This window comes from Protopterus annectens, chromosome 9.part0 (assembly GCF_019279795.1).
Source record: "Protopterus annectens isolate FY-2018-M chromosome 9.part0, PAN1.0, whole genome shotgun sequence".
Lineage (NCBI taxonomy): Eukaryota > Metazoa > Chordata > Ceratodontiformes > Protopteridae > Protopterus > Protopterus annectens.
Genome location: NC_056743.1, coordinates 1,153,539,203 through 1,153,565,092, shown reverse-complemented (window position 1 = coordinate 1,153,565,092; position 25,890 = coordinate 1,153,539,203). Strand labels below are relative to the sequence as shown.

The window sequence follows — 25,890 nt, the reverse complement described above, 5'->3', positions numbered from 1 at the left end:
TTCAGGGTAGCCAGCTGAGTGTTCATCTTGTCCTGAAAACCCGCAGCTGTAGGATCCTTCAACATGTCACTCGCTTCTTTGATCAAGTCTCTTTGAAGACGAGTAAAATGGCATAGGTAGTTCAGCGAACGCATTGCAAAGGTCGCTGATGAGAACATCCGCTTCCCGTACCTGTCCATAGACCTAGATTCCTTGTTAGGTGGATGGACAGGCACTGAAGGATCAGCTAGTTCCTTCTTAGTGGCAGCAGCAACCACCATAGCATCCACAGAAACTCCCTTGGTCAGAAATTGTTTATCCGCTGGTGCCGTGATAAATTTTGAGGGTCTCCTGGGAGTGGGGTCCACTGAGTCAGGAGCCGTCCATGCCTTTTTTGCTACCACCTGCATGAGGGGGTCAAAGGGGGGAGACACCCAGGAGGTGGAAGGGCGAGAGCCAAACGCCTCAAGGTACACAGATTCGTCCTCCGAAGGGCTGAGGGCTGGCCAATTTCCCCTCTGTTTGAGGATTTCTAAAATGTCTGCAAATGAGACATCTTCAGAAGGGGAACGGGGGGAACCCTTGGAATCCTCTAAATCTGTGTCAGAGGTGACGGACTCAGATGAGTCTATGTGTTTCCTCTTACACTTTCTCTTCCGAGGGGGCTCTTCTGCCAATTCAGGAGAGGCCTCGGAAGAGGATGAGATCCCCACAGGGGATTCCTGAGGAGCTGGCTCCCTGCGGTCTGGGATGAGGGAGTGAGTCGACTTGACCTGAGGCACCGAAGAGGGAGGGGCGGACGGAGCAGACTGTGGAGTTGAACCAGGTTCCAACACACTCCGCATGACCTCGAACGCACCCCTGTCAGGCAGGGCCAGAGGTCCCCGCTCCGAAAAGCTGAAAACCTCCCTCGGCACCGACAGCGATGGCTCCGAGGCCGATGTCGGAGCCGAACTCACCAGTGCCGAAGCACCGAGAGGGAGAGCGGGGTCGGACAAGGGTCCGATGCCACTCACCCCTCGAGCCGAGGGAAGGCTGGCGCCGCGATTCTTCTAAGGGAGAAAGCGGACCCGACGGAGCCGAAGACATTTGTATCGGCTCCGACGCTACCACAGTCTCGGTTCACGCCCGGCCCGAGCTCAAAGGAGTCGGAGGAGGAACATAATGAGGGACAGGGTCAGGCATCGACTGATGAGTCGGGCTCTGAAGCATTTGGGCCAGTGCCTCGGACTTAAGTCGACTCACTACCCTCTGAAGGTCATGGTCCGAAAGCCTCGATGACCTAGAGGAGTGAGATCTATGGCTCCGTTCAGACAGCAAGGGAGATGCTGGAGCCGAATGAATGGAGCCAAGGGACGGTGACCTGGACCTCTTTCTAGATGTCGGCTCCGAAGGTCTAGTCGGAACCGACACAGGAATTTCCAATACCTCGGCTCCAGCCGGAGCAGAGGAAACCACAGAAACTGCAGTCTGAGACTCATCGGCTCCAGCCGGAGCCGATGTAGATGGAGGTTTCGAAGCCTTAGGCCTTGGCTCAGAAGCTGGAGCCGAGGACCTAGAAGCCTTGGAGGGTTTGCCCGAAGTAACAGTAAGGGAACCCTCAGGCTTAAGTAAACCTCTCAAAATAAGTTTATTTTTTCTTTCCTGCAGGACTCTGGGGCTGAAGCCATGGCATACAGCACAAGAGTCCTGCAGGTGTAAAGGTCCCAGGCAGTATACACAAGAAGTGTGACCGTCTGTCAGAGACATTTTCTGACAGCATGAGTCACACTTCTTGAAGCCTGAGACCTTTGAGTCCTTAAGACATTATCGAAGAAAGTGTAACCACACACACAGTCAAACACACTGATTACACCTTATACAAGTTTAACTCAAAAATTAAAACTTACTATCACAAGTTTTAGATTCCTGACAAAATCACACACACACCACTAAGGGGATGGAAAGGCCCGAAGGCCCGAGGGAAGAACTTATAAGTTCTTTGTGGAAAAAGGGGATAATAGAAGAAAAAAGGGACTAAATCCACTAAGCTAAGGGAAATAACTATTATAAATTAAATTAAAGGGGTTTAAGTAGACTAAAATTTACTCTACAATAACTCACCTAGAAGCCGGTAGAAACCAAACACCTCGATCGCTGTAGCGGCAAACGAGATCTGAGGTAACTCACGCCTAGCATTGTGGGATATAAGGGGAGCCTCGAGCCGGTGGAACCAACTCTCGAGCTTTTAGAGTGGCCGAGTCGGAGCCGAGGTCGGCTCCGAACCCATCCAGCAAGAATGAAGGCGAGATAGACAACTTAACATCAGTGGTTAAAAATGTATAAAATACACCCTACGCTGATAAACTACATCGCAGTGACCATGGAATAGTGGCAAATCACTTTGCAGTACATGGTAAAGGACAAATTATTATTCCAGGGATAAAGGGGAATATTTCAGGGTGACTGTCACCACTGCTTTTTTGCCTTAACCCATTAAGATGTCTGCTTAACAGATTAGGTCATTGCCATAATTTGGCTCCCAGAAAGCAGCCAAGTGTAAAGACTTATCTTCTGTTTGTCGATGATTTAAAACTGTATAGCTCATCAGATGAGTAACTGAAAGCACAACTGCAAGTACTCAAAACTTTTTCAGATACAAGACTGTCATTTGGTCTTGATAAATGTGCAAAAGCAACCTTTAAAGCAAAAAATCTTGATGAGTGGATGGGAAATAGGAAATACACCCCGGGGATCACTTCTGCGTCTCTGCTGGACAATGGCACAGGAAAATACCTTTCTTGGGTGGTGTAAGCTATGGTACCTTGCTGGCTAGGCTTATGTAGGCCCTTGGGCTGATAGCCTAGTACCTACCTATGAACCTATGAAAGATGCGGCACAAAGAAAATATCAAGTTTGGAACAAGAATGTAATATAAAAGAACATGAGCAAGAGGGAGTGTATAAATATTTGGCAATTTATGAAGGATCAAAAATAAAACATGAACAAATGTGAATAAAACTCAGCAAGGAATATTTTAGAGGACTTAAATTAATCCTGAAAACGGCACTAACATCTAGGAACAAAGCTCAAGCTATAAACCAATTTTCCCTTCCTGTCCTAACTTACAGTTTTGGAGTGAGTGACTGGCCCAAAATGTGATGCATAAATTAGACAGGAAAACCAGAAGGATGTTTCGTGCTCAGATGATTTATGAAAATCAGTGCATACCAAGATTACATATTCCCTATTCCGGAGGTATGAGCATCCTTGAAACTGATTACATGTATACATCTGATCTGCAATCATGGCACTACATACTTTTCTGCTGACCTCACAAGACACAAACATAGTGAAAGTTTTGAAAAATGAGGAGAATAAATCTAAGATGACTTCCCTGCTTAGTCTAGCACAAGCATATCAGGGTCAAGTGGGAATGAAAATCAAACCAGAAGTAGACAAAAATCAGGCAGCAACTAAATGTGCCAAAACACAAACGAAAATATAAGGTGAAGGATCAGATGAGAAGACAAGAAATGTGGAATGCAAAAGTATAGTTGCACGTTTAGAAAACTCCTGGAATAATCTTGTGTTGATCAGGATCGAACACAGGAATGGCTAAGCATAAGCAAATTCAAACCAAAAGATGAAAGGTTAATATTGGTGGCCCAACATAGTGAACTACGTACACAACGGTTTACAAAGTCCATTGAACATGTGGGAGAAGCAGACAAATGTAGGTTTTATTTATTTACTGACATTTGTTAACCAGGTTAGTTCAACTGAGCCAGGGGTCCATTTTCAGTGGAGACGTGAAGAGAAAAGCTCCAGAAATAATACAAGTAGTTACATTTATAAAATATTAAACTAAGGTCACTGAAATGTAGTACAAGTCAAAAAATTGTGCACAGCAGTACAATGCATACGTAAAATAACAGTTAAGTACAATTCCAAAATTTGAGAACAGTATAAAAGCAGAGGCCAAACAACAATTAAAAGGTTTAGAGAATATTACACCGTGAACAGTATGAATACAGTTTGCTAGAGCAAGTACAAGGAGGAAAAAGAGCTGATGGGGAAAAGCAGATACGATGAGAAGAGAGGAGACTAGTTTTGTAACAGACCTGGAAACAGTTGCACACCTTGTTGCTGTTTGTGGTATACTAATGGCAGAAAGATGGTATACTGAAAGGCATAATAATGTGGCAAGACTGTTGCACTGGGGATTGTGCAAACATTATAATACTGAAGTAGCAGAAAAACACTGGAAACATGAGCCACAAAGCATCATAGAAAATGACCAAGTCTGCATTACATGGGATCACCAATTACAAACAGTTCAAAAGATGAATGCAAAAAAAAAAACACAGATGTAGTGGTCCATAAAAAGAAAAAGTAGCATTAATCATTGAAATTGCTACACCCAGTGACTACAGTGTCTTACAGACAGACACAGTCATAAAATATCAGGATTTGCACGCAGAAACAAGAGTAATGTGAAAGAAAGATACACAGACAGTTCAAACAGTAGTAGGAGCAATGAAAAAAGGATCTACAATCGTATTTAGATATTTTACTAATACATGTAACTCTGTACAAACTGCAGAGAGAGTCATTACTGGGCACATTGCGGGTGCTGCGAAGAACACTTCTAGCCGACAGATTGAAACAATACTAACTTCATGAACTTTAAATCATACTTTGACTAAAGAATGGGGTCCATTCCCATCATGGTATTAAAAACCCAAAAGATTTGGTGAAATTAAACACACAAAAGAAAAAAAAAAACAGAAGCCATCAACTTTTTGACTGATATATTCACTCAAATTCCCCCCTCCCCCAGATAGTCCAAAGGATGTACTTCATACCACAATCCTCCCTACCATTACTAGGGAACAGGTCATAAATGCACTTTCCTAGGACAAAAATCATGGCATCAATGGGCCCCAATAACATCATGGGATGCTTACTAAATAGAATCAAACATGACCTCTCTGGTCCACCTGAATCACTTTTCAAATGCAGCCTACAGTCAGGCATGTTAATTGCATTGTTAATTGCATTGTCCTAGCTTTGGAGCTTAACTCCTCGGGCCTCTACTGAAAATGGACAAGTATCCAGTTGGACTATCCCAGTCAACAAATGTAAAATAAATAAAAATAAATAAATTTGTGCCCAAGGAATGGAAGATGGATACAGTCATTCCACTGCACAAAGGAGGTCCTACCATCGATCTGGGTAAAAACACATGCATAAATCTGACCAGCCTCATATGCAAGGCCGTAGAAAGGATCATCATAGGTTCATAGATTAGTACTAGGCTAACTGTCCTTGTGGGCCATTTTAAGCCTAATTACCCCATGTTAGAATCAAACCCTGCACCTTGTGTCTGTTAGATAAACACCTTAACCATTATGCAAACCTCAAAATCTAATGTGATAAACCAAGACATTGGTCACCTGCAAACGCTGGACCCATCACATTTAGAATTTATTAAAGGAAGATCATACCTATTAAATTTGACAGACTTTTTCGACAGGGTCACCAAAACCACGGATTTATCTCAACCTGGTCAAGGCTTTTCACATATTTCACTCAAGCATTATAGACAAGCTCACTATATTAGGTACAAACCCTTTCATCACCCACTGGACAGCCAACTGGCTCACTGAGGTCAGAAAAGGTGATGTCACTTCCACCAAGAGGCCAGTCATTAGCAGAGTCCTCCAAGGCTCGGTACTGGGCCCATTCCCTTTTGGCATCTATTTGGCTTAAGTGGAAGCAAACACTGAAGGTGTACGGCTGACCGTTTGCAGATGATTGCAAGCTAGGAGTTCTCATCAACTCTCCTGCAGACACTAGCATTCTTCAAGAAGGCCTATTGCTGACTAACAAATGGTGCCAAAACCCTGGTTTTAAAAACAGTAAGAAATGCTTAACTGTAACCTTTTGGGAAGTCAACCATCTCAGCTAGTTACCATGTTGCTAATATGCCCCTAAGACCACTGATCAGGCATCTGGGTACTCATGTAGACAGTAACCTTACCTTCAATCAACATATGGCCATAGTGGTGAGGAAATGCTTTTATGTTGCACAATTCATAATTAAGGGCACGGCATCTAGGTCCAAAGAGATCATTACCTCACAGGACTTTGAGCTTATCAGACCAGAGTACAGTGCTCCCTTCAGTATGCACCTCACCAGGCATATGCAGCAAGAAGATTGACATCAGAGGTTCCTTATAAAAAGGATACTAGGCGTAACAAACCTACCTTATGCAGAGCACCTTAAAGCCCTTCCACCACTACTCAGTCTCCTACAGACAGCTGAGGGATGATCTATGCCTGGCTTACAAGGCATCCACAAACCTCACACTTCTGAATATTCCGCATATTCGTAAGTCAAATAATACCAAAAACACAAGGTCTAGGGACATACATTTTGTCTGCGACTTAAACAGAACATGCTGGAGAGACAGATGTGTGTCCCAGTGAGTACCCCTCCTATGGGGCAGGCTATCCATCCATGTGATGCTGAGTTTCTCTTACCTCAATTTAATGGTAACCTATACCAGTGTATGGGAAACAGGAAATCTACACAGGGCCTGGCACCCATGTTCCTTATGGAAAGAGATGGTTTATAAATGCCTGGCCCTCAATGTCCTATATGGATATAGGACATCTTTATTCTTTTGGGAAAACTTGGCTAGGCTTAGAAAGCCACCCCCCAGATCATCAGCCTTGTAACAATCTATGAATCTGAGTGTCTATTCATTATTAATGAGCCCATACAGAATGGACACCGGTGTTTAGTGTTGTTTTATATGTAAGGATGTGTCAGTTATGAAAACAGAACTAGTACGACTGAGTGAGGAGTCTTGAATGATTATATGAATACTACATTAAAAGTCAAGTGTACATGGGTAATATGGCAAGGATGTCTCTGGTGTGGGTCTATTTTTCTGTTTATGAAGGATGACTGAAAGGGTGACAGAGGAAGGGTCTGGGTCTATATTATAACAACGAACGATTAATGATCGAACGTTGTTATATCGACCCCTAAACATCGAATAACTAAAACATTGAACAACCAGAATAGAAATGTTTTTTCCCATGGAAAAAAAAACAAAAAAACCCAAATCGCTGTTCCTCAAAAAAAAAAAAAATGCCAACTCCGAGATCGCACTACAGTGGAGGAAACGGCAGAACCCGGACGGCCTCCCCAGCGATTTCTTTCCCTGGGAAAAAATTAGCTGCAACGGCCGTTCGCTATTTTGACAAGTAGAGTTTGAACAAATAGCATTTGATTATCTAATCGTTCGCTGAAGTAAAGTAGACCCAAGGGTTTGTGATTTTTTAAAACTGTTTGAAGCCAAATTACCGGTTACATGACTGCAAGTGATTTTATTTATGCTGCTTTCTTTAGTAATCTGTAATTTATTTATTTTTGGTACTTATTACAGGCTGGATGAATGGAAAAAGCATCATTACAAGGATACATGACAGATGTTTCAATGAGACACAAATGCCATTGAAGTGGAAAATTGTTAAGGTGAATATTTGGGATCAGGTTTTATAGTGCAGTGCCATGCACCTACATCTGGTAGGATTTGCATCGTGTGCCATTACACATTTATAGTTAAAACTGGACAACCAGAGATTGTAAACACACTAGTTACTAAGGCTAAGTAACTCAGGACTGACACAAATTAACTGGGTTTGACAGCTCAGTAGGTATGGTGATCTAGTACTCAGGAGGGTGACTAATTCACAATGTGTTCGATCAGACTTATGGTGATATAAAATCGTGGGAACAAGGGAGAATTTCAGTAGTCAACATCCGCCTGCTCTGTATTAAACAGTAGATTATTTATTTAGGGGTATAAATTAAGGTGTTTAGAGGGACATTAAAGGATGAATATAAGCAAGATATGAATAAATATGACACTTTTGTCAAATGGCAGGAATACCAAGATACTAGTTTTCACATACAGCAGTGTAGTGTATGTGTTATGTTTCCCATGTATGCAGAAAGGGAGTTACCAAGGTCTTAATCTGCGACAATAGACCACTTGGGGATTTGTGTATAGTTCTGTAAATAGCTCCTATTTGTATATAGCCCTTCTTGATTCTTCTTAACAAGGAATGTTTTGCATAAAAACAATCTAGCATTGTGAGGCAGCAATGACAATCACTGACCATCCTCAGATGCCATTTAAAGATTCAAAAAAAAAAAACACAAGCTATGCATGTGGAAGGTATTATGTTGGTGTAAAATACCACTACAATAGGAAACTAAGAAGACAAGTATGTGCAACAGAAGAATGTCTTAACACAGTTCACAAAAGCAGCAGCAGTGAAATACAGCAAGAGAAAAAAAAACAGACATTTATGTTATGTTAAAAATATGACAAGAAAATTTAGAAACGTTTATGGACCCCGAATGGGATAAATTTGGGGTACTACACCAGATTTCTTAAAAAAAAAAAAAAAAAAAAAAAAAAAAAGTTACAGTGATGACTGTTTATGGGACGGATTTATATATTTATTTATTTTTTGAGTTTATCGCTTGAATGGAGAAATGTGCAGGTTTCAGAAAAAGATGAGCTCAACACAAGGGAAAAGAACAGTAGAAACCTGGAAGCATGTGTTTTTACACTGCAAGAGATTCAAATTAAGGAAACAGGATAAATAAACTTTCAACATCTAAACAAGAATACTATTTCCCAAGGACTGTATAAGCATGGAATGTATTATGATAAATTTGACATAGTATAATCCAAATAACACAAAACAAAGCTATCAGGATGAAACAGAGATGCCCCTACAACTACGGTTCCCCTTCACATTACCGAATGACTGAAAGCTCGAAATTCATAAGCTCGAGCCCAGAATCGAGCTTTCAGTTACCTGAAAGTATGAATGGGAGGTGTAGGGTGAAAAAAAAAAAAAAGTTTACTTACCTTTTTGCAGGTGGCCAGGTCCCCTTGCAGCTGTGCAGTTTAAACGTACATGCTCCGTGACTGCACTATATCGGAGGACTGGAAAATCTTCAGTTTTGTGCTTATGCATAAAGCGCAAAACGGGTGATTTCCCTTTCCTTCACTGTATTGCGATCTCAGAGTTGGTATATTTAAGTAGGGGGTGTGGGGGGTGCAAGGGGCAAAGCCCCCCTGCAAAAACAGTAGAAGGGTGTTTTTTTTTTAATGTCCCATTCACATTTTCGAGTTTCTGTAAACTCGAGATTCTGGCCTCGGGCTTTTGAATTTCGAGTTTACAGTAATTTGATCATGTGAAGGGGAACCACAACTCGTATACAAAATAAATGAAATGTATGTAAATGCTCTTCAATTAGAAGAGCATGGAAAATATATATACACATTTCAAAGATTTGTGCACACCATTTTTTGGCCTACATCAAACAAGCTAATCCTTTTTGTAAAGGCCTCTAAAAATTTCAACATCCACTTAAGCTACTACCAACTTAGGCAGAGACAACCTTGTTCTTGCTATGTTACCTTAAGGACAAGAATGGGTGTTCGGTATCCTTTTCCACTTCTAAGCTTTTTCTTGTGCAAATGCTTTTTACAAGGAGATACATTTATTCTACTTAAAAGGACAAGATTATTTTTCTATGAATCTCAAACCTCTGTCTCTAGACAGTTTTCCTCAAAAAAAAAAAAAAAAAAAAAATGCAGTCTCCCCATGCTGTACCTCTTGTGGCTGTTTTTTTTTTTTTTTTTTTTTTAATAGTGTGAACTTAAGTGACAGCTGTTAAACACTTACTCATAAGCATACAGTTTATGATACCACTGAGGAGACTAGCCCAGTTTCCTAAATGCCCTAGAACAGTGTCTTATTAAGCAACTTACTCAGAATCACACAGAAGGGAAATGGCAGGCTGACGGAATCAAAACCTAAAGAAGCAATTTATTAACTCCTATCCTTAATCCTCAACACAGTCACACTAAGTGACAGTGTTGGCATATTTTAATGTCAGAGATTCATAATGGGACTCTAATTTCAGTGAATGCATACAATACATAACAGCAGTGATGCAATTTGCCACATAAAACGAGGACACATGATGCAAAAACAAATGGGCTAGTAATTACTCTTGGACATCACCTTCAATATGGACATATTATACATGAATGAGCTGTAAATGGGTATAAACTTGTCATTTGATGACTACATAAACAAAACATTTAGAACAGTTAACAAGTTATGAACTCAGACCCGAGGTTCATAAAATCCAAGAGCTCAAAGTTGGTTATCTCTAAATACACAAGTTTAATACAAAGTTGGAATACAGTGCGCCATTCTGATCATCAGCAAAACTAAATAGTAAGATTTTTTAACAGCAAAAACATCTGATGGATTAAAAAAAGTCACAACTGAATGAATAAACATGTTAAAGCTTAGATAGTTTATTTCACAGAACGCCTTATGCTTACACACAAACCCAAAAGACATGAACATCCGTTTAACTGTCAAGGTTTAAAAACAGTCCTTAGCAACTATATTTTAAGGAAAGGAAAACAAGACAAGAAAAATACACTTGTGTACACTTACCATAAATGTAGATGTTAAAGTGTATTCACTGTTGCAGTCATTACATTTGGGTTATCTGCTTGCAAGTAGCCCTCAGTTGGCCTGATTATCAAAGTCTTGGGTCATACGTCAGTTGCTGTCCCTTTTTCTATGACATCAGGTCGTCAGGGGTATAAAACATGCAGCCAATGCCATTACATCAGTTTTTCTTGCCCCAGATGTCAGGTGCCCCCCTAATGGGAAGTAATTAAGTCTATAAATACAAGGATATACCGCCAACAAAAAAGCAAATACACCAAAAAGCTTTTTGAGCACAGTAAGTGAGAATAGAGGTATAGCAAACAGAAGAAAGGGAGCGGGAGGGAGGGTAACCAGGACTGCAACAGTGAATACACTCGAACATCTACATTTATGGTAACTGTACACAACTGTACTATGTTCTTCATGTTTCACTGTTGCAGTCATTACATTTGGGTAGATTCCCAAAGCTAAGGCTGGGAGGAATTTAACTAGAATTAGGACTAGCTATAAGGCCCTGCAAAACTGCAGTGGTAAAACCAGCTCTGGATTTAGAGAAAATTGGCAAATGATAATGCTTGGTGAAAGTATGTGCAGAACTTAACGTAGCAGCTTCTAGGATATCCCTAGTAGGGACACCCCTGAGAAAGGCTGTAGTTGTAGAAGCAGCCCTAATTGAATGGGGTCTGATGCCCCGTGGACAGGTTTTCCATGGTGCTTATAGCAGAAAAGAATGCAGTGGCCTATCCATTTTGAAATGGTTTGTTTTGAAATGGCTTTCCCCTCTGTCCTTGCAGCAAATGCCACCAAGCAGTTGTTCAGATTTTCTTTGAGGTTTAGTCCTGTCCAAGTAGAATCTAAGTTGTGTGTGCACATCTAGAGTGCAGTATCTGTTCCCCTTTGTTCTGTGGGTTAGGAAAGAAGGTAGGCAAATGAATGGACTGCTTAAGAGCCACACTGGATACCACCTTGGGCATGAAGGAGGGATTGGTTCTGAGGGACGCCCTGTCTGCATGAAAGATGATGAAAGATTCCGCTGCTACAAGGGCCTGTAATTCAGATACTCTTCTTGCAGAAGTGATAGCTAAAAGGAAAGCTGTTTTCCAGGAAAGAAATTTTAAATCTGCAGTAGCAGCTGGCTCAAAAGGAGGAAGAGCGGGTTTCTCCAAGACAAAGTTAAGATCCCAGGCAGGAGTTGGAGCTCTCCTGGGTGGCCTTAAGTTTTTGGCCCCTCTGAGGAACTGCTTGAGCAGTGGGCGAGAGACGAGTGGAGGCTCCGTGCTGTAATGAGCTGAAATGGCTGAGGCATGAATCTTCATGGAGGAAAAGGACAAGCCCTTACGAGGCATCTCAGACAAGTATTGTAGAATCTGAGGTAAATTTGGCACTGCTACGTTTATTCCTTGAGAATGGTTCCAGGCACAAAATCTTTTTCATTTTGCATCATAAGATTTTCTGGTACTGGGCCTCCTTGCCTCTAAAATGAGATCCATCACTGATTTGCTGAGGGATGGTAAAGGAGAGATTAGGTAATTAGCCAGGCTGCTAGGTTCAGGGTGCATAATCTGGTTGTCCTGCTGAGACAACAGGGAAGGAGAGTCTGAGACAGGTGCCATGGAGCCGAGCGTGACACACTCCGCAAGTGTGGGTATCAGCGTTGGCGGGGCGAGTCTGGTGCAATTAAAATTGTCCTTGGCTTGTCCTGTTTGATCTTTAGTAGTATTTGGAGAGCAGTGGTAGAGGAGGAAATGCATAAACGGATAGGTTTTTCCAGCTGAAGGATAGAGCATCAACTTTCCAAGCTAGCTTGTTGGGAATCCTTGTGCAAAATCTGTCCAATTGATGGTTCCGGGGGGAGGCAAACAGGTCTATATCTGGGCTCCCCCCATTTGCTTGTCAACATGTTGAAAATCCTTGGTTCCAATTTCCACTCGTGTGGGTCCATGAGATTTCTGTTTAGTCCATCTACCAGTGCATTTAGTTTTCCTGGCAGGAATTGAGCTTGTAGATTCACTTGGTAGCTCAAGGCTGTGTTCCACAATGGCATGGCTAGTCTGCAGAGGGGGTAAGAATGAGTACCCCCCCCCCCCTGCTTGTTTATGTACCACATTACAGTGGTGTTGTCCATCTTTACCATTAGTTGTCCTGGAAGAATGTGGTCCTTGAAGGCTGTCAGTGCATTCTGTACAGCTAACATTTCCTTTTGATTTATGTGCAGGTGCATTTGACTTGGGTTCTATTTGCCCTGAATGCACTTCCCTGCCAGGTGAGCCCCCCATGCATAGTCTGATGCGTCTGTTAAGATTTGGGCGGCAGGGGGTAGTGTGAATGGTAGTCTCCTGTTTTGGTGGCAGGCCTCTACCCACCACAGGAACTCTAGGCATAGGCAAGGTATGACTGGAATACTTGCTTCTAGATCCTGTGAATGTTGACACCATAGGCTTTTGAGATACCATTGTAGTGTCCTCATATGCAACCTTGCATACGGAATTAGAAGAATGCAGGAGGCCATGAACCCCAAGGCTTACAAAATTTGCCTTGCAGATACCTGGGATTTTGTGGCCACTTTTTTGAAGTAGGTTGTCAAATGAATCCGTTTCTCTGGCGTGAGGAAAGCCATCTGGGAAGTTGTATTCAAGCTTGCTCCCAGGAATGTAATTTATTGACAGAGTACCAGGTGTGATTTCATTTATGGTGTACCCCAGACAAGTCAGTACCCTTTGAACAAAGGTCAGATGATTCAAAAGTAAGCCCTGGCTTTCGACCTGAATTAGACAATCGTCCAGGTATGGGTATATTTGAATATTTCTTTGCCTGTAAAATGCAATGACTGGAGCTAGGCACTTTGTGAATACCCTGGGCACAGTAAATAAGCCAAAGGGCAGTGCAGAGAACTGATAGTGCATGTAGCCTGCTTTGAAGCGTAGGTATCTTCTGCAAGACTCCCTGGATAGGGATGTGCAGGTATGCTTCTTTTAAGGTTAGTGTTGCTAACCATGCATCTTTGCCTAGCACAGGAGGCAGCTGGTGAAGCTTCAGCATTTTAAATAGACCAAGAAGGTGTTTAGAGTAAAAAGTCCAGGATAGGATGCCATGTATTGCCTTTTCTGGGTACCAGGAAAAGTCTCTAATAGAAAACTTGTCCCTTTTCCTCTTCTGGTACCAGCTGAAAAGCCTCCATGTTTAAGAGAGAGAGTACTTGATTTTGGGCCTCTGTCCAATGATTTGGGGGTAGATCTGGCCACCCGCTTGGAGTTGGTAACATGTGGAAGTGAAATCTGTATCCTCTGGACACTATTTAAAATCCATTTGTCCTGGGTAATGAGTTTCCAGTTTTCGGCCTGCACACCAATCTTTCCGCCTAAAGGAGCATTCTGTTGGGAAGTGCTTGGAAATTTTAAAAGCAAGTGGAAACCCCCCACTGCTTAGTCTTGTGCGTCCCTTGGGACTGAAGCCTGGTGTTTCTGCTGTGTCTGGGTTTGGCTTGAGAAGACATGTAAGGGGCCGGAAAAGACCAATTCTTAGTGGGCCAGTGCCTACTAAATCTAGGAGGCTGAACCTATAAGAAATCTTTGACAGTTTGCATAGATTTAGCTTCATCTTCCATCCTTTTAAGAACTTCCTCAGCCTTGTTGCCAAACAGGCGGTCCTGATTTAAGGGAGCATCCAACAATTTAGCTTTAACATGATCAGGCAAAGTTTTCTCCTTAAGCCAAGCATGCCTTCTAAGCACAGACCCAGTAACAGCAGCCCTGCAAGAGGCCTCTAATGAATCAAATCCACATTGCAAAGTACGTTTTCCAACCTGTTCAGCAGAATGCATTAAATCCTGTAATTCTTTATGTTCAGCACAGTCAGGAATCAACATCATTTTCTATTTAAACAATCCAATAACATGTTGTTGATACTTTTAACATATGAAACTGGCAGTTTAAAGCCCTAATGGCCAAGGTTGCAGAAGTGTAAACCTTCTTACCCATTCTATCCAGCGTCCTGGAATCTCTATTAGAGGGGGTAGGATTTTTAGCAGTAGCAGCCTTAATGCCCTTAGGTCCCTGTGAAATAGTCTCTGGATCAGCAATAGGATTTCTGAAAAGGAACTTGTGAGAATTAGGAACCCTATAATACTGGTCAGGTTTTCTGGGAGCAGGAAGCAAAGAATCAGGAGTCAAACTAGATTCTGAAAAGGCATCAACAATATCCAGTACAGAAGGTATAGCGCCAAAGGTCTATGTAGAGCCAGGAGTAAGAAATCCCTAAGCCTCTTTTTAGAATCAGAAAATTCCTGGCTTTCCCATTGTAAATGCTCCCGTAGAGAATGTAAGGTCTCACCAAAAGAAAAATCCTCAGCAGGAGAAGCAGAGGGAATAGAGTCCTCTGCATCAGAATCCTCATAAGTAGATAAGGGCAAATCCAGACCATCAGAAGAATCAGAAAAATCAGAATCCTGGTCAGAAGATTCATAAACAGCTTCAGCCCTAGGTCGCTTAGGAAGGGGGGGGGCGTGGCTTCTCCTGATTAGAGTTACAAGACCTTCAACCATTTTTATCATTTGTATTTTAGGCCTAGAGGCCTGAGAGCATGCAGTCTGGGCATTGTTTTTTTAGGCATGGGTCGAAATTTTGGCCTAAATGAAGGAGGCATCAGTTTAATATGCAAGTCTGTAGGCCTGAATACACCCTCAGAAGCCGGTGCCTGCACAGTGGCTCAGGACCCATCCAAGGTAGAGACATCCATGGGTTCAACAGCTGAAGCATCTCACGGCATACTGGACTCCGAATGGGTCTCAGCAGAGGCCTGCGAGTCAGAAGCAGTGGGTATCAGGGGCTGCGAAAGCACCTCACTGAGTACCGGCGAACTGGCGACTGGCTTAGGAGAAGCGTCGTCTGCAGTTTTGGACCTCGGTGGCCTGTCTTTATCTTTACGTTTTTTTTGGAATCCTGTTAGTCGGAAGATTAACCAACGACATTTCTGGATAATTAAACAGAGAACCGAAATAGTTAGATGTGAAAATATTCCGACGATGGATAGTAAGCTGTTTAAATAAAGCTCAAAACCTACAGCGAGGTACGTCGTGGTCAGGGCCTAGGCAAGGAATACAGTACGAATGAAAATCTTTGTGAGGTATTCCACAAGTAATGCAATTATTAACTTTTACTGACATCGGAAGGACCAAGAAAAAGATTCCCAAACGGCGTACTTAGCTTTAGTTGAAGACTTCAGTTCTGAAACTCGAAAACAAAAATTTCAGGAGTCGGCTGACCAGCACTTGCCAACTGCTTCTGCTTCGGGCATCGCATGACAAGAAAGACTGATGTAATGGCGTCTGCTGCAAGTTTTATACCCCTAACGACCTGAAGAAGGGACAGCAGCCGACGCAGGACCCAAGACTTTGATAATCAGGCCGACTGAGGGCTACCTGCAAGCAGATAACCCAAATGTAATGACTGCAACAGTGAAACACGAAGAACATCAATGTGATGACAAAAACTGGTGCAACAAGATGGCAGTTTGACAAGTGCAGAACACTGACATGCTCCTCCAGATGTCTAAAACAATGCAAAATGTGATGGCATCATTGAAACCTGTAGACATGCACATGGGAAATATAAAGTATAAATGAAGGCAGATGCAGGAGACAACTAAACTTTGAATAAGGAAACGTTGCTCAGACAATGCACACACTCCCTGTAAAAGAATAAGGAGCTATCACCAACAAACTTACGACCAGACTTCAACAGGGATGATATCAGTCTTAACAAAAAAAAGGTAATACAAAAACAATCAAAAACTTTGCAATTAAAACAAACAGTAAATCAGGAATAGGGTCAAAAAGTATAAAATTCGGGGTAGTAATCGAAACCAAAAAACTAAAGCACCCCCCAAAAAAATTTCATACAAGAAACCTGGACAGTAAGTAGCTGTGTCGTCTTACTCCACCACCCTGGCTTGAAGATGAAAACTTTGCAAAAGGAACTTAACATGTGATATCCATTGCAGACAGTATACAAGCCTTGTTCCTTATCTTTACTATAATTCTAGAACCTACCTGGAGACAGATAGTGCACTTTACAGGCTACGAAAGGTTTGCTGAAAACATCTGGAAATCAAATTTAACGTCTGCAAACAATCAAAGATAAGACATCTAGCAGAACATCTGCAGTTGTAGGATCAGGAGAGTGTGCTGCCAATTATGCTTCATCATGCCACTGAAATATTGTAAATCTAAGCATCTTTAAGAAAAACAGATCTCAAGCTAGCATGCAAAAGACTAAGTTAACTACATTTTCCTTTTTTGCTCGAAAATGTATGCAGTTAGAGAAGCAATGTCACTTCCCAAAAGAAAGAGGACTTCAAGACAGACATTAGGCTCATCTAGCAGATCACCAGTTTCTGCTAGGAAAGTCAAAAATGACAAGTCAGACATGTCTTGAATGACAAAATGTTCAAAGATCATGTGTGTAACTCTAAAGTTAATTATGCCTTTTGTATGAGAGAAAATTCATGCCTCTCAAACTGGAGAATTATTTGAAATGGATTTGTTCTCATTTGATACCTTAAACCCTGTCCACACAGCAAAAAAAAAATCTCATGTCCAAATGTACTACTTACAACTCAAAAACAAACCGAACAAAATACACTTAAGTTGATATGCCTGCCAAGTCCTGCTTACAAAGCCCCATTCTGAAATGTTCTTACTGATAAAACAGGTGCAAAAATAGACAAAATAACTGAATGAAAAGTGTACAGCAAGCAATTTCTACTTACTTTTCGGGCATTGATAGTGATTGTGCCTCCATACAGACTGCTTGCACCACCATAAACTTTGTAGCCTTTTGAATTCACCTAGAAAATGATTGTAAACAGCATTAATTAATAAACATATTTTGCTTTACTGAAACATTTATTCTTAAGTTTTCTAATTTACAAAGCAGATATTTAACATATGTGAATTAGTGTCAGTCTGTAATCTAATTACCTTGATCTCATGTACATTACTATTCAATTTTTTTTATTTGCAGTTGGTTTAACAGGATAGTCCACTGGGCCAAGAAGAACCCATTTTCAATGGAGCCCTGGGGAGAAAAGCTTCAAAAACAAGCAAAGAAAATCACAATCAAAGTTCTGGTTACAGTAAGTAAGCTCCAAAAATAAGCAAACGAAAATCACAAAGTTCTGGTTACAAGAAGTACTAGTAAAAACATAATAAAAACACTGCATTCAAAAATTACTGTTTCAGAGGCAGGAATTACAATTCAAGTATGGTCACACTAAGTACAGATATTCAAGTAAAAATATTGCATTTAAGATACAATTTCTGAGATAAAGTAAGCTTGTGAATTTTTGAGTAGTTTACAAGTGGAATGGTTCCTACTAAACCAATATTAGAATAGGAGATTAAGGTGCCAGAGATGTCAGAGGTGAAGAGAGGCGAGCAGATTATGTGGGGTGGAAGCAGGAGCATTCCCACTGGGATATGAGGTGTGAGTGAAGTGATTTTTAAAAGGAAGAGAGGTTTGCGGAGGTACAGATGGATGATGGTAATGAGTTCCATTGACGTGCAATGGCAAAAGATAGGAGATGTTTGCCTGGGGGACGGGTAGGTTTGTACAGTTCTATAAGGTATTGATTGTTAGATCTTAAGAGTCTTTCAGGGAGGTGCATTTTAAAGGTGGAGGATAGAGAGTGACAGAGGGATGGGGTGAAAATGAGTTTGTGTGCATTAATAAGTTGAATATAGGTGATATAATTGGGCAGCTCTAACCAGTTTAATTTGTGAAGAGCTACACAGTGATGGGTAGAAGACTTGTGGCGAATTTGGCAATTTTATTATAGCAAGAAGAGAGGATTGCAGGTTTGTTAGGAGTGCAGCACCATAAAGAAGAGAAGGGATGAGAAATGTGGTAGAGAGAATAAACAGAGTGAGGTAGCGATTATGGCGATAGAGCATGCCAAGTTTATGTTTTTTTTTATATTTATTTGAAGGTGGGAGCTAAATTTAAGCTGGTCATCAATGTGGATGCCTAGTAGTTTGGTCTCAGATACTAATTCAAGAGTAGTATTGTTCTGGGTGTTGATGGAGAATAAGTTATCTATGATGGTTAATTTAGAAGGGGTAAATAACATTTTCTTTGTTTTTGAGGCACTGAGTGCTTGGTGATTAACATCCATTGTTCAGTGGTTGAGAAAGCGTCTTGTGTCAGCCTTATGAGTGTGGGGATGCAGGTGGAAGAACAGATTATAGTTGAATCGTCGGCATATTGGATAAGGTTTTTCATTAGGGATTGAGCGGTGGAAATCATTTATGAATATATTGAAGAGCAGGGGACCTAGAATGAAGCCCCGAGGGACACCAGTGGGGGTGTTGAGGAAGGAGGAGGTAGCTTTTTTCCATTTGACTGCTTGCTTGCTGTCTATTTGAGAAGTAGCTGTTGAACCAGTTGAGAGAGGAAGGGGATAGGTTTAGAATAGAGAGTTTAGCTAGAAGAAGGTCATGAGATATGGTATCGAAGGCCTTAGATAGATTAAGTAGGAGGGTAGATACTGTACAGCTGGAGTTGCGGGCTTTATTAACAATTTCCAGGAAGGAAAGAAGGGCAGAGGTTGTGCTGTGGCAGAGTCTAAAACCGTGTTGTGTGGGAGTCGGTAAATGATTGTTTGAGATTGGGAAGAAGCTGTAGATGGATACATTTTTCAAGAAGTTTAGAGATTGGTGATAGGACGGGGATCGGGCGGAAGTTAGTGATATTACTATTGTTGCCACCCTATGATGGCCTTTTTCCATAGTTGGGGTACATATTCTTCTTGGACTGAGCGGTTGATTAGTACACTGATGGGAAAAGCAATAGCATCGGCAGCTATGGATAGAAAGTATGAGGGAATGTTATCGGGGGCAATGGAGCAGGGTTTTAGTTTTTGGAGAAGTTTTTTATGATAGATGTGGGTATGGGCTTGATACAGGAAGGAGTGGGTTGAGAGGTGAAGGTGCATGAGAGTGATGTGAGGATGAAGCCTTGGGAGGGGATGAAGAAGTAGGGGGTGTAGTGTTAGAGAAGGTTGAGGTTAGTTTGGCGAGGCCAGATCTGTGTCTAGTGCATTAGGGTCTGGACAAGTGTTTTCTTTTTTGCCAGGACTGAGGAGAGTGGAAATACTGTTCCAGAATTTTTGTGGTTTTGTTTTAAAGCTGTTTTGTAGTGAGGAAAAATAAGTTTTTCGGTCGGCTATAATAAGCTTTTTAACCTTGTTGCGTAGTGTTTTGTATTCATTAAGAGTGGAGGGAGACTTAGTTTTTCTGGTGGTGAACCCAAGCTTGGTCTCTTAAGGCGCATGACAGATAGTGTTTTTGGTTAGCCAAGGGGAGGTATTGCTTTTTATTCTTTTAGATTTTAGGGGGGGCATAGCTGTCCAAGAGGTTTAAGAAAGTTGTGTTGAAGTAGGTAACAGCATTTTCTAGGGTTAAAGTTTTTAGAGGGCCCCAGTTTATAGATTTTAGAGAGTTAGAAAAGGTGTTAGGATTGAAGTTTTTTAGGTAGCGAGTAGAGATATAGTTATGAGATAGCTGTATCGGGGAAGGAAGGCAGTGAGCAAAAGTGGGGAGGTGGTCACAGAGAATGTGGAAGCATGCCACTATCAGGGAAATAATGAGGGTGAGAGACTAAGATCCAGACTAAGGTACTACCACTGGTGGTGTCTTTGGAGGGTCTAGTTATGGCATTGATAAATTGAGAGAAATTATCTAGGTTAATATTTAGGGAGTTTGTGAGGGACTGAATGGAGGACCAGTTAATATTCAAGTCACCCTAACTATACATACTAACTCCAGAATCACACTACAGTGGAGAAAAAGGGCATCTTACTTTTACTTACCTTACAGTAGTCTACACAGTGCCATATATACCAACTGCAGTTCAGTGAAATTAGTTTTCAGTAATTTGAGTTTTCAGCGAAGTGGTCGGGGTGAAATGAAATGAAATTCAGTGAAATGAGATTCAACAAAACAAAGTAGACCCATATATATATATATATATACACACACACACACAGATACATAAATATATGTGTGTATACACACACAAAAATATATATATGCATGTATATATGTACTTCTGAATGTGCCTGTGTCTATTTGCAAACGCAACTATATACATATGCATACTATACTACAAATATACAAAGAGAAAGACACATAAGGTGTATAAGCATGAGCCAGCTGATGTGCATAACAGCTTACAATAGCTGGTAAATGACAGGTCTTTCTCATGACATGTGTATTTATGCACCTTATGTACCTCATTCATCTGGAGCAACTGCCTCATTCTTTCTTTGAAGTGCAAAGACCTTGAACCTGGCATATAAAAATGAGCACTACAGAGTAGCGAGTGAAAAAAGAGAGCATATTATACTACAAGTCAAGCTTGGTTGCTCTAAGCAAGAGGCAGCAAGTAAAGTAAAGAGATGCATGGGATCATAGGCAGTTACTAGGCTAATAGCTGGGTCTATATTGAATGGTCGAACTTTCAAAAGTTTGAGCTTCATATTGTCGACACCATATAATCGAACTTTTGAAAGTTCGAACGTTTTAACAGATCTCCGTACAGGGAAGATTTCCCTTTTCTGTATTGTAGTGCGATCTCGGAGTTGGTATATTTAATGTGCAGGGGGCGTGGGGGATGTGTGGGGGGATGCCCCTCACCTCCCGCTTAAACGTTCACTTAGGGTTTTTGTATATTTTTTTTGTTTTATTAGACATTCGAACCTTTGAAAGTTCGATCATATGGTGTCAACCCATATGACAGTTGAACTTTCAAACGTTCGATTATCTAATATAGACCCTAATAGCCCTATGGCCCTTACAAACCTAGCCAAGTTCTAATCTTATTTCCACGATCAGCACCTATTGCCCCTGTCCAAGAGGGTGAATTTAAAGTTATCCATCGAATCGTCCAGATTGTGTCTGAAGAGGGCCAATGAGGTGCCCTATTTGACATGAAGTGGGTGCCTGTTCCAATGGTGTGGTAACCTCTGGGAGACAAATTTGTCTCTCAAGCAGGTTCTATTAATGTCACATACCAGGTTAAGGTCTTTAGAGCGGTAACCCTCGTGCCATTTGATTTATGGAGATGCAGCATTTCCAATAAAGCAGGGTCAGAGATTGCCCTGCATGCAAGGCAGAGATCACCTCTGAGTAGTCTGTATGAAACAGAATAAAGTGTCAGTGATTTCAGATGCTTCACATAGGACAAATGCTGAAGACCTAGAATTTTCCTTGTGAGGAATCTTTGTGGTCTCTCCAATTGCTGCAGCTGCTTGGAACAGTACATACCAATAGGGGTGTTGTACTCAATTATTGGTCAGATGAGGGAGGAGTACAGGGAGGTTATAAATTCTTTTTTGGTGCAGGCAATGCCCTTACTTATGAGATGAGCAATATAATGCCCTTCTCACCACTGTGAACACATGGTAGTCAAAGATGAGGTTGCTGTCAACCTAAGTGCCCAAATCTCTCACCACTGAGTGCGTACTTAAGGCGTTGCTATTCATGTGGTAGTTAGCAGGAACATTACCCTTACTGTAAGGGATGATGTATTTTTTTGCACTGAGTTTAAGGCCATGACTTTGGCACCAATCATTTGTTTGTGAAAGATCTTAGGATGTTGACATCATTTGGAGATTCTATGATCGCTCTCAGTTTGCAGTCAACAGCAAACTGTCAGCCACAGATATTTAGCTTATACTTGTACTTCAGAAAAATGGATTCCAGACAGTAGAGGTCCCAGGACTGATCCCTGTGGAACACCACTGGTTACAGGTCTGCTGTTGGAGGTGGATTTCCCTAATTTGACTATATGGGTTCTATCAGTGAGCCAGTTAGCGACCCATCTAACGATATAAGGTTGATACCTAGCTGGATGCATTTGTCAATGATGCCTGAGTGGGGGATCGTATCAAATGCCTTTGGTAAATCTAGGCAGGCTGTATGCAAAGACTTCCCGTCATCCAGGGCCTCGGTGACCGTCTCACAGGATTACACCAGGTTTAACAGGCATGATCTCCCTTTGACAAATCCAAACTGAGTAGGGTCAAGTGTTTGGAGATTAACTATATCTTTGTTGATAAGGTCCATGAGGACTCGCTCCAAGGCCTTGCAGATAAGGCGGGTCAGACTAATAGGGCTATAGTTACCAGGGAAAGTGGAAGCACCTCCCTTGTGCAAGAGAGTAACAGTGGCGGTTTTCCATTCAGATGGGAAGAAGCCGGTGCTTACACTATGATTGAATAGAGTACCCAATGGTGTTGCTAATTCTTGTTGGAGCCCATGCAGGACACAGCCTGTAATGTTATGTCCCATAGATGCTATGTTCCTGGCCTTAGACAGGGTGTTAATGACTGCTCTTTAGAGATACAAGGAAGGGGACAGGTGGCAAGGACGTCATGGGGTATGTGTAGCAGGGAGAGAGGAGTAAAGTTTTCATAGAACCTGTCGGCCAACAGGTTAGCTATGTCCACAGGCTCAGTATATGTAGCATCATTAACTGCAAGTACGCCACAAATCTGGACCTTTATTTTTAGATTACAGATGCAAATGCCTTATAGTTGTCTTTAGTTGAGGAAGCTAATTTGGATTCATAGTTTGCTTTGCAGGACTTCACAAAAAGTCTTATTAGTTTAAGATGGAGCGTTTCCAGTTTAGGGCTCGCTCCCTATTACTCTTAGTTAGCAATTTCTTCCTCTTCTTGTAAAGCCTGTTAATGGCAGTTGTCTACCAGACAGGTTTGCTCTTCCTTGAAGAGTTTGTTTTGGTTCTGTAAGGAACGGCCAAGTCAATGCAGTTATACAGGTGTTTGTATATAGCACTGGTGTTGAAGTCGGCATAGTTGCCAGTTCCATCTGAGGGAGGAGGTGCAGAGAACCTATTTGTACCACCCTGTAAGAGATTATAATCTGCTTTAGAGAAGTTTCTTTTTGTTTATTTGCTGTTGGGGGGGGGGTACTTAAAATGAGATTGATTTGTGGTCAGATAGCATCAGGGAAGACCTCACAGTGGGGGTGCTACAGTGGTGTCCCATATTGGTAAGCACCAGATCCAGGGTGTCAACCAGCTGATCCAGGGCATTGGAGTTAAAGCTGAGTAACATTTGGGCAAGTGAGTTTGAGCACGACTAATTTGCCTAGTCAATGGATGGATAAAGTCACCCAAAACCCATGGTGTTCGGATGTATCTTGATAGACTCAAGTAGATCCAAATAGGTATAGTGGGTATCCTGATTCATGGAGGGGGTTGTGTTGTTGGCAGTGACTCTTAACAGGTGTTCTACCAAAAGTTAATTGCACCTGAAGTATCTACAGGGATCATGCTGTTTGACCAATCCGGAGGTGCATTTATCTTTAATGAAAATTGATACACCGCCTTCAGTTTGTGGTCTGAACATACAAACGGAGATGTAACCCAGTATGATTGGGGTGCTCTCCACAGCCTTGAACCAGGTCTCCGTGACTGCACAAATGTCTGCATCTTCCAAGGTGAGGACTGCTTCCAGTGAGTGCAGTTACGTGTTAAGACTTAGCATTTAGCAGCATAACCTTGAGGTCATTTTTAGATGTTTTTATGTCGGGAATTTTGTCCTTGAGACACTGCCTATAAAAGGCTCTATGGGGGTGGGAAGAGCCTTAGCCAGTAGCCAAACTCCCAGGGATGATAGATGAAGATAATCTCTGGCAAAGCATCAAGATCTGTCTCTCATCACATCCCAGGCTGACAGATACCAACTATGCCAATTATTGAAGTTAATCATGTTCTGTTTGTACTGAGTCATCATCTTAGGTGAAGGTAAAATGCTGCTTAAGGCTAGGGACATACCTGCCTGAAACACACGGTCCGAGAGCTCAGTCATGTCTCTCTTCATATAGTCCAGAGAGTTAACTCTCAAGTCATTCACACCAACTTGGACTATGACGGCGTCATAACAGTACCTGCTGTTGAGAGACTTGGGTGCATGTGTGATACGGCGTATCCAGGCTCCTGAGACAGCTGACTGATCTTTTCCTTATCCAGCCTGGTGACAGCAACATCTACCTCTCCTCATGATGGAATTGCCTATAACTAATATGTTTGACTTTGTGGTTTCCTTAAGGGCTTGACTAGTGAGACACTGGTACCTGAACCATTATGTATACTGTGTACTGCACAGGAAGTATTAAGTGTAGCATGCTTGTGTTTCTGTTTGGGAGGTCTCTGGTGTTAAGGCATGTTTCTGGTGAGGACCTCCATATATGTAGGTATGTGTAATGTGGGTTTGGGTGGAGCAGGAAGTGGGTGTGCATGCTGACAACCCACTCATTGTCATATGTACTAAATGGTGTGTGAAAGCATGGATTCAAGGTTCTTAATACAGTTGCATCTCTCATGTTGAGTGTGTGTGGACTAGGAATAGAGGGTTGTCGGCGAACACGAGGCAGTTGCTACACTGCCTCAGTCTGCCCATGCCAACCAAGCTGGGGAAATTGTCCATCCATAGTGTCAGATAAATTTATATGGTCAGGAAAAGAGGTCACACTGGGGAATGGCTAGTAGATGAGAAGTGTGTTACTACCTCTGAGGGTAGGCTTAGTGTTCCACCTGACAGTAAAGCAGGGCTGCAAAAAAACCTCTGGAAGACTACAAGTTAAGTGCTAAGGGAAAATTTAATAAGCAATACGTTTGCGTCCAAACCACCAACGGTGACCACCATGTGACAGTGCACAATGGTGTGCTACATGCCGGCAAGTGCAAACATAGGCCTTAAACAAAACAAGACATAACCATTTTAACTCAAAACTAGCCAATAATGATGCTATGTCTGAGCACCACTCCAATCAACCTCAAATAAGATGGGACCCAAACAGCACTCTCTTCCCACAAGGATGCAGATGGCCCTTCACCTACAAGGATGGTTTGTATTGGATGGTCATAAGTTACAAAACAGAACCAGAAACAACAAACCTGGAACTGGGCTATGCTTCAGCTACAATAGTACAGTATACAGTAAAATGTGGCAAAAACAGTTCAGACAATTCAAGAATGCAAAAACAAATTAAACATGCAATGTAACAGCAAAAGCAGGCAATTATAGTTAGTTGGAAGCAACGGATGCCTCAACTCATTCAGTATCTCTGAAGAGCTGGGTTTAGTGCTCAAGTGATACAAACACTCTATATCCAGCAAGTCTGAATCTAGCTTATACTATAAAGTGCAGAAGTACTAGAAATCCCAAGTGCATAAAACCACAGTCACAACAGCAAAAATGATTTAAATAAAGCAGCAATTCACCAACAATTCCCAGCTTAGAAGGGTGTAGGCCACACCCACCACAAGAGTTTAGA

At 41.8% G+C, this 25,890-nt stretch overlaps 1 protein-coding gene across 1 annotated transcript in view; it reads right to left on the bottom strand.

The window, feature by feature from the left end:
* RNF20 (ring finger protein 20) overlaps positions 1-25,890 on the bottom strand; it is a 1,863,764-nt gene that overhangs the window by 1,444,696 nt on the left and 393,178 nt on the right. Inside the window, exon 8 of the mRNA XM_044084026.1 lies at positions 17,299-17,376. Within this exon, the coding sequence (XP_043939961.1) occupies positions 17,299-17,376 (78 nt within the window). The remainder of the gene's footprint in view (positions 1-17,298; positions 17,377-25,890) is intronic.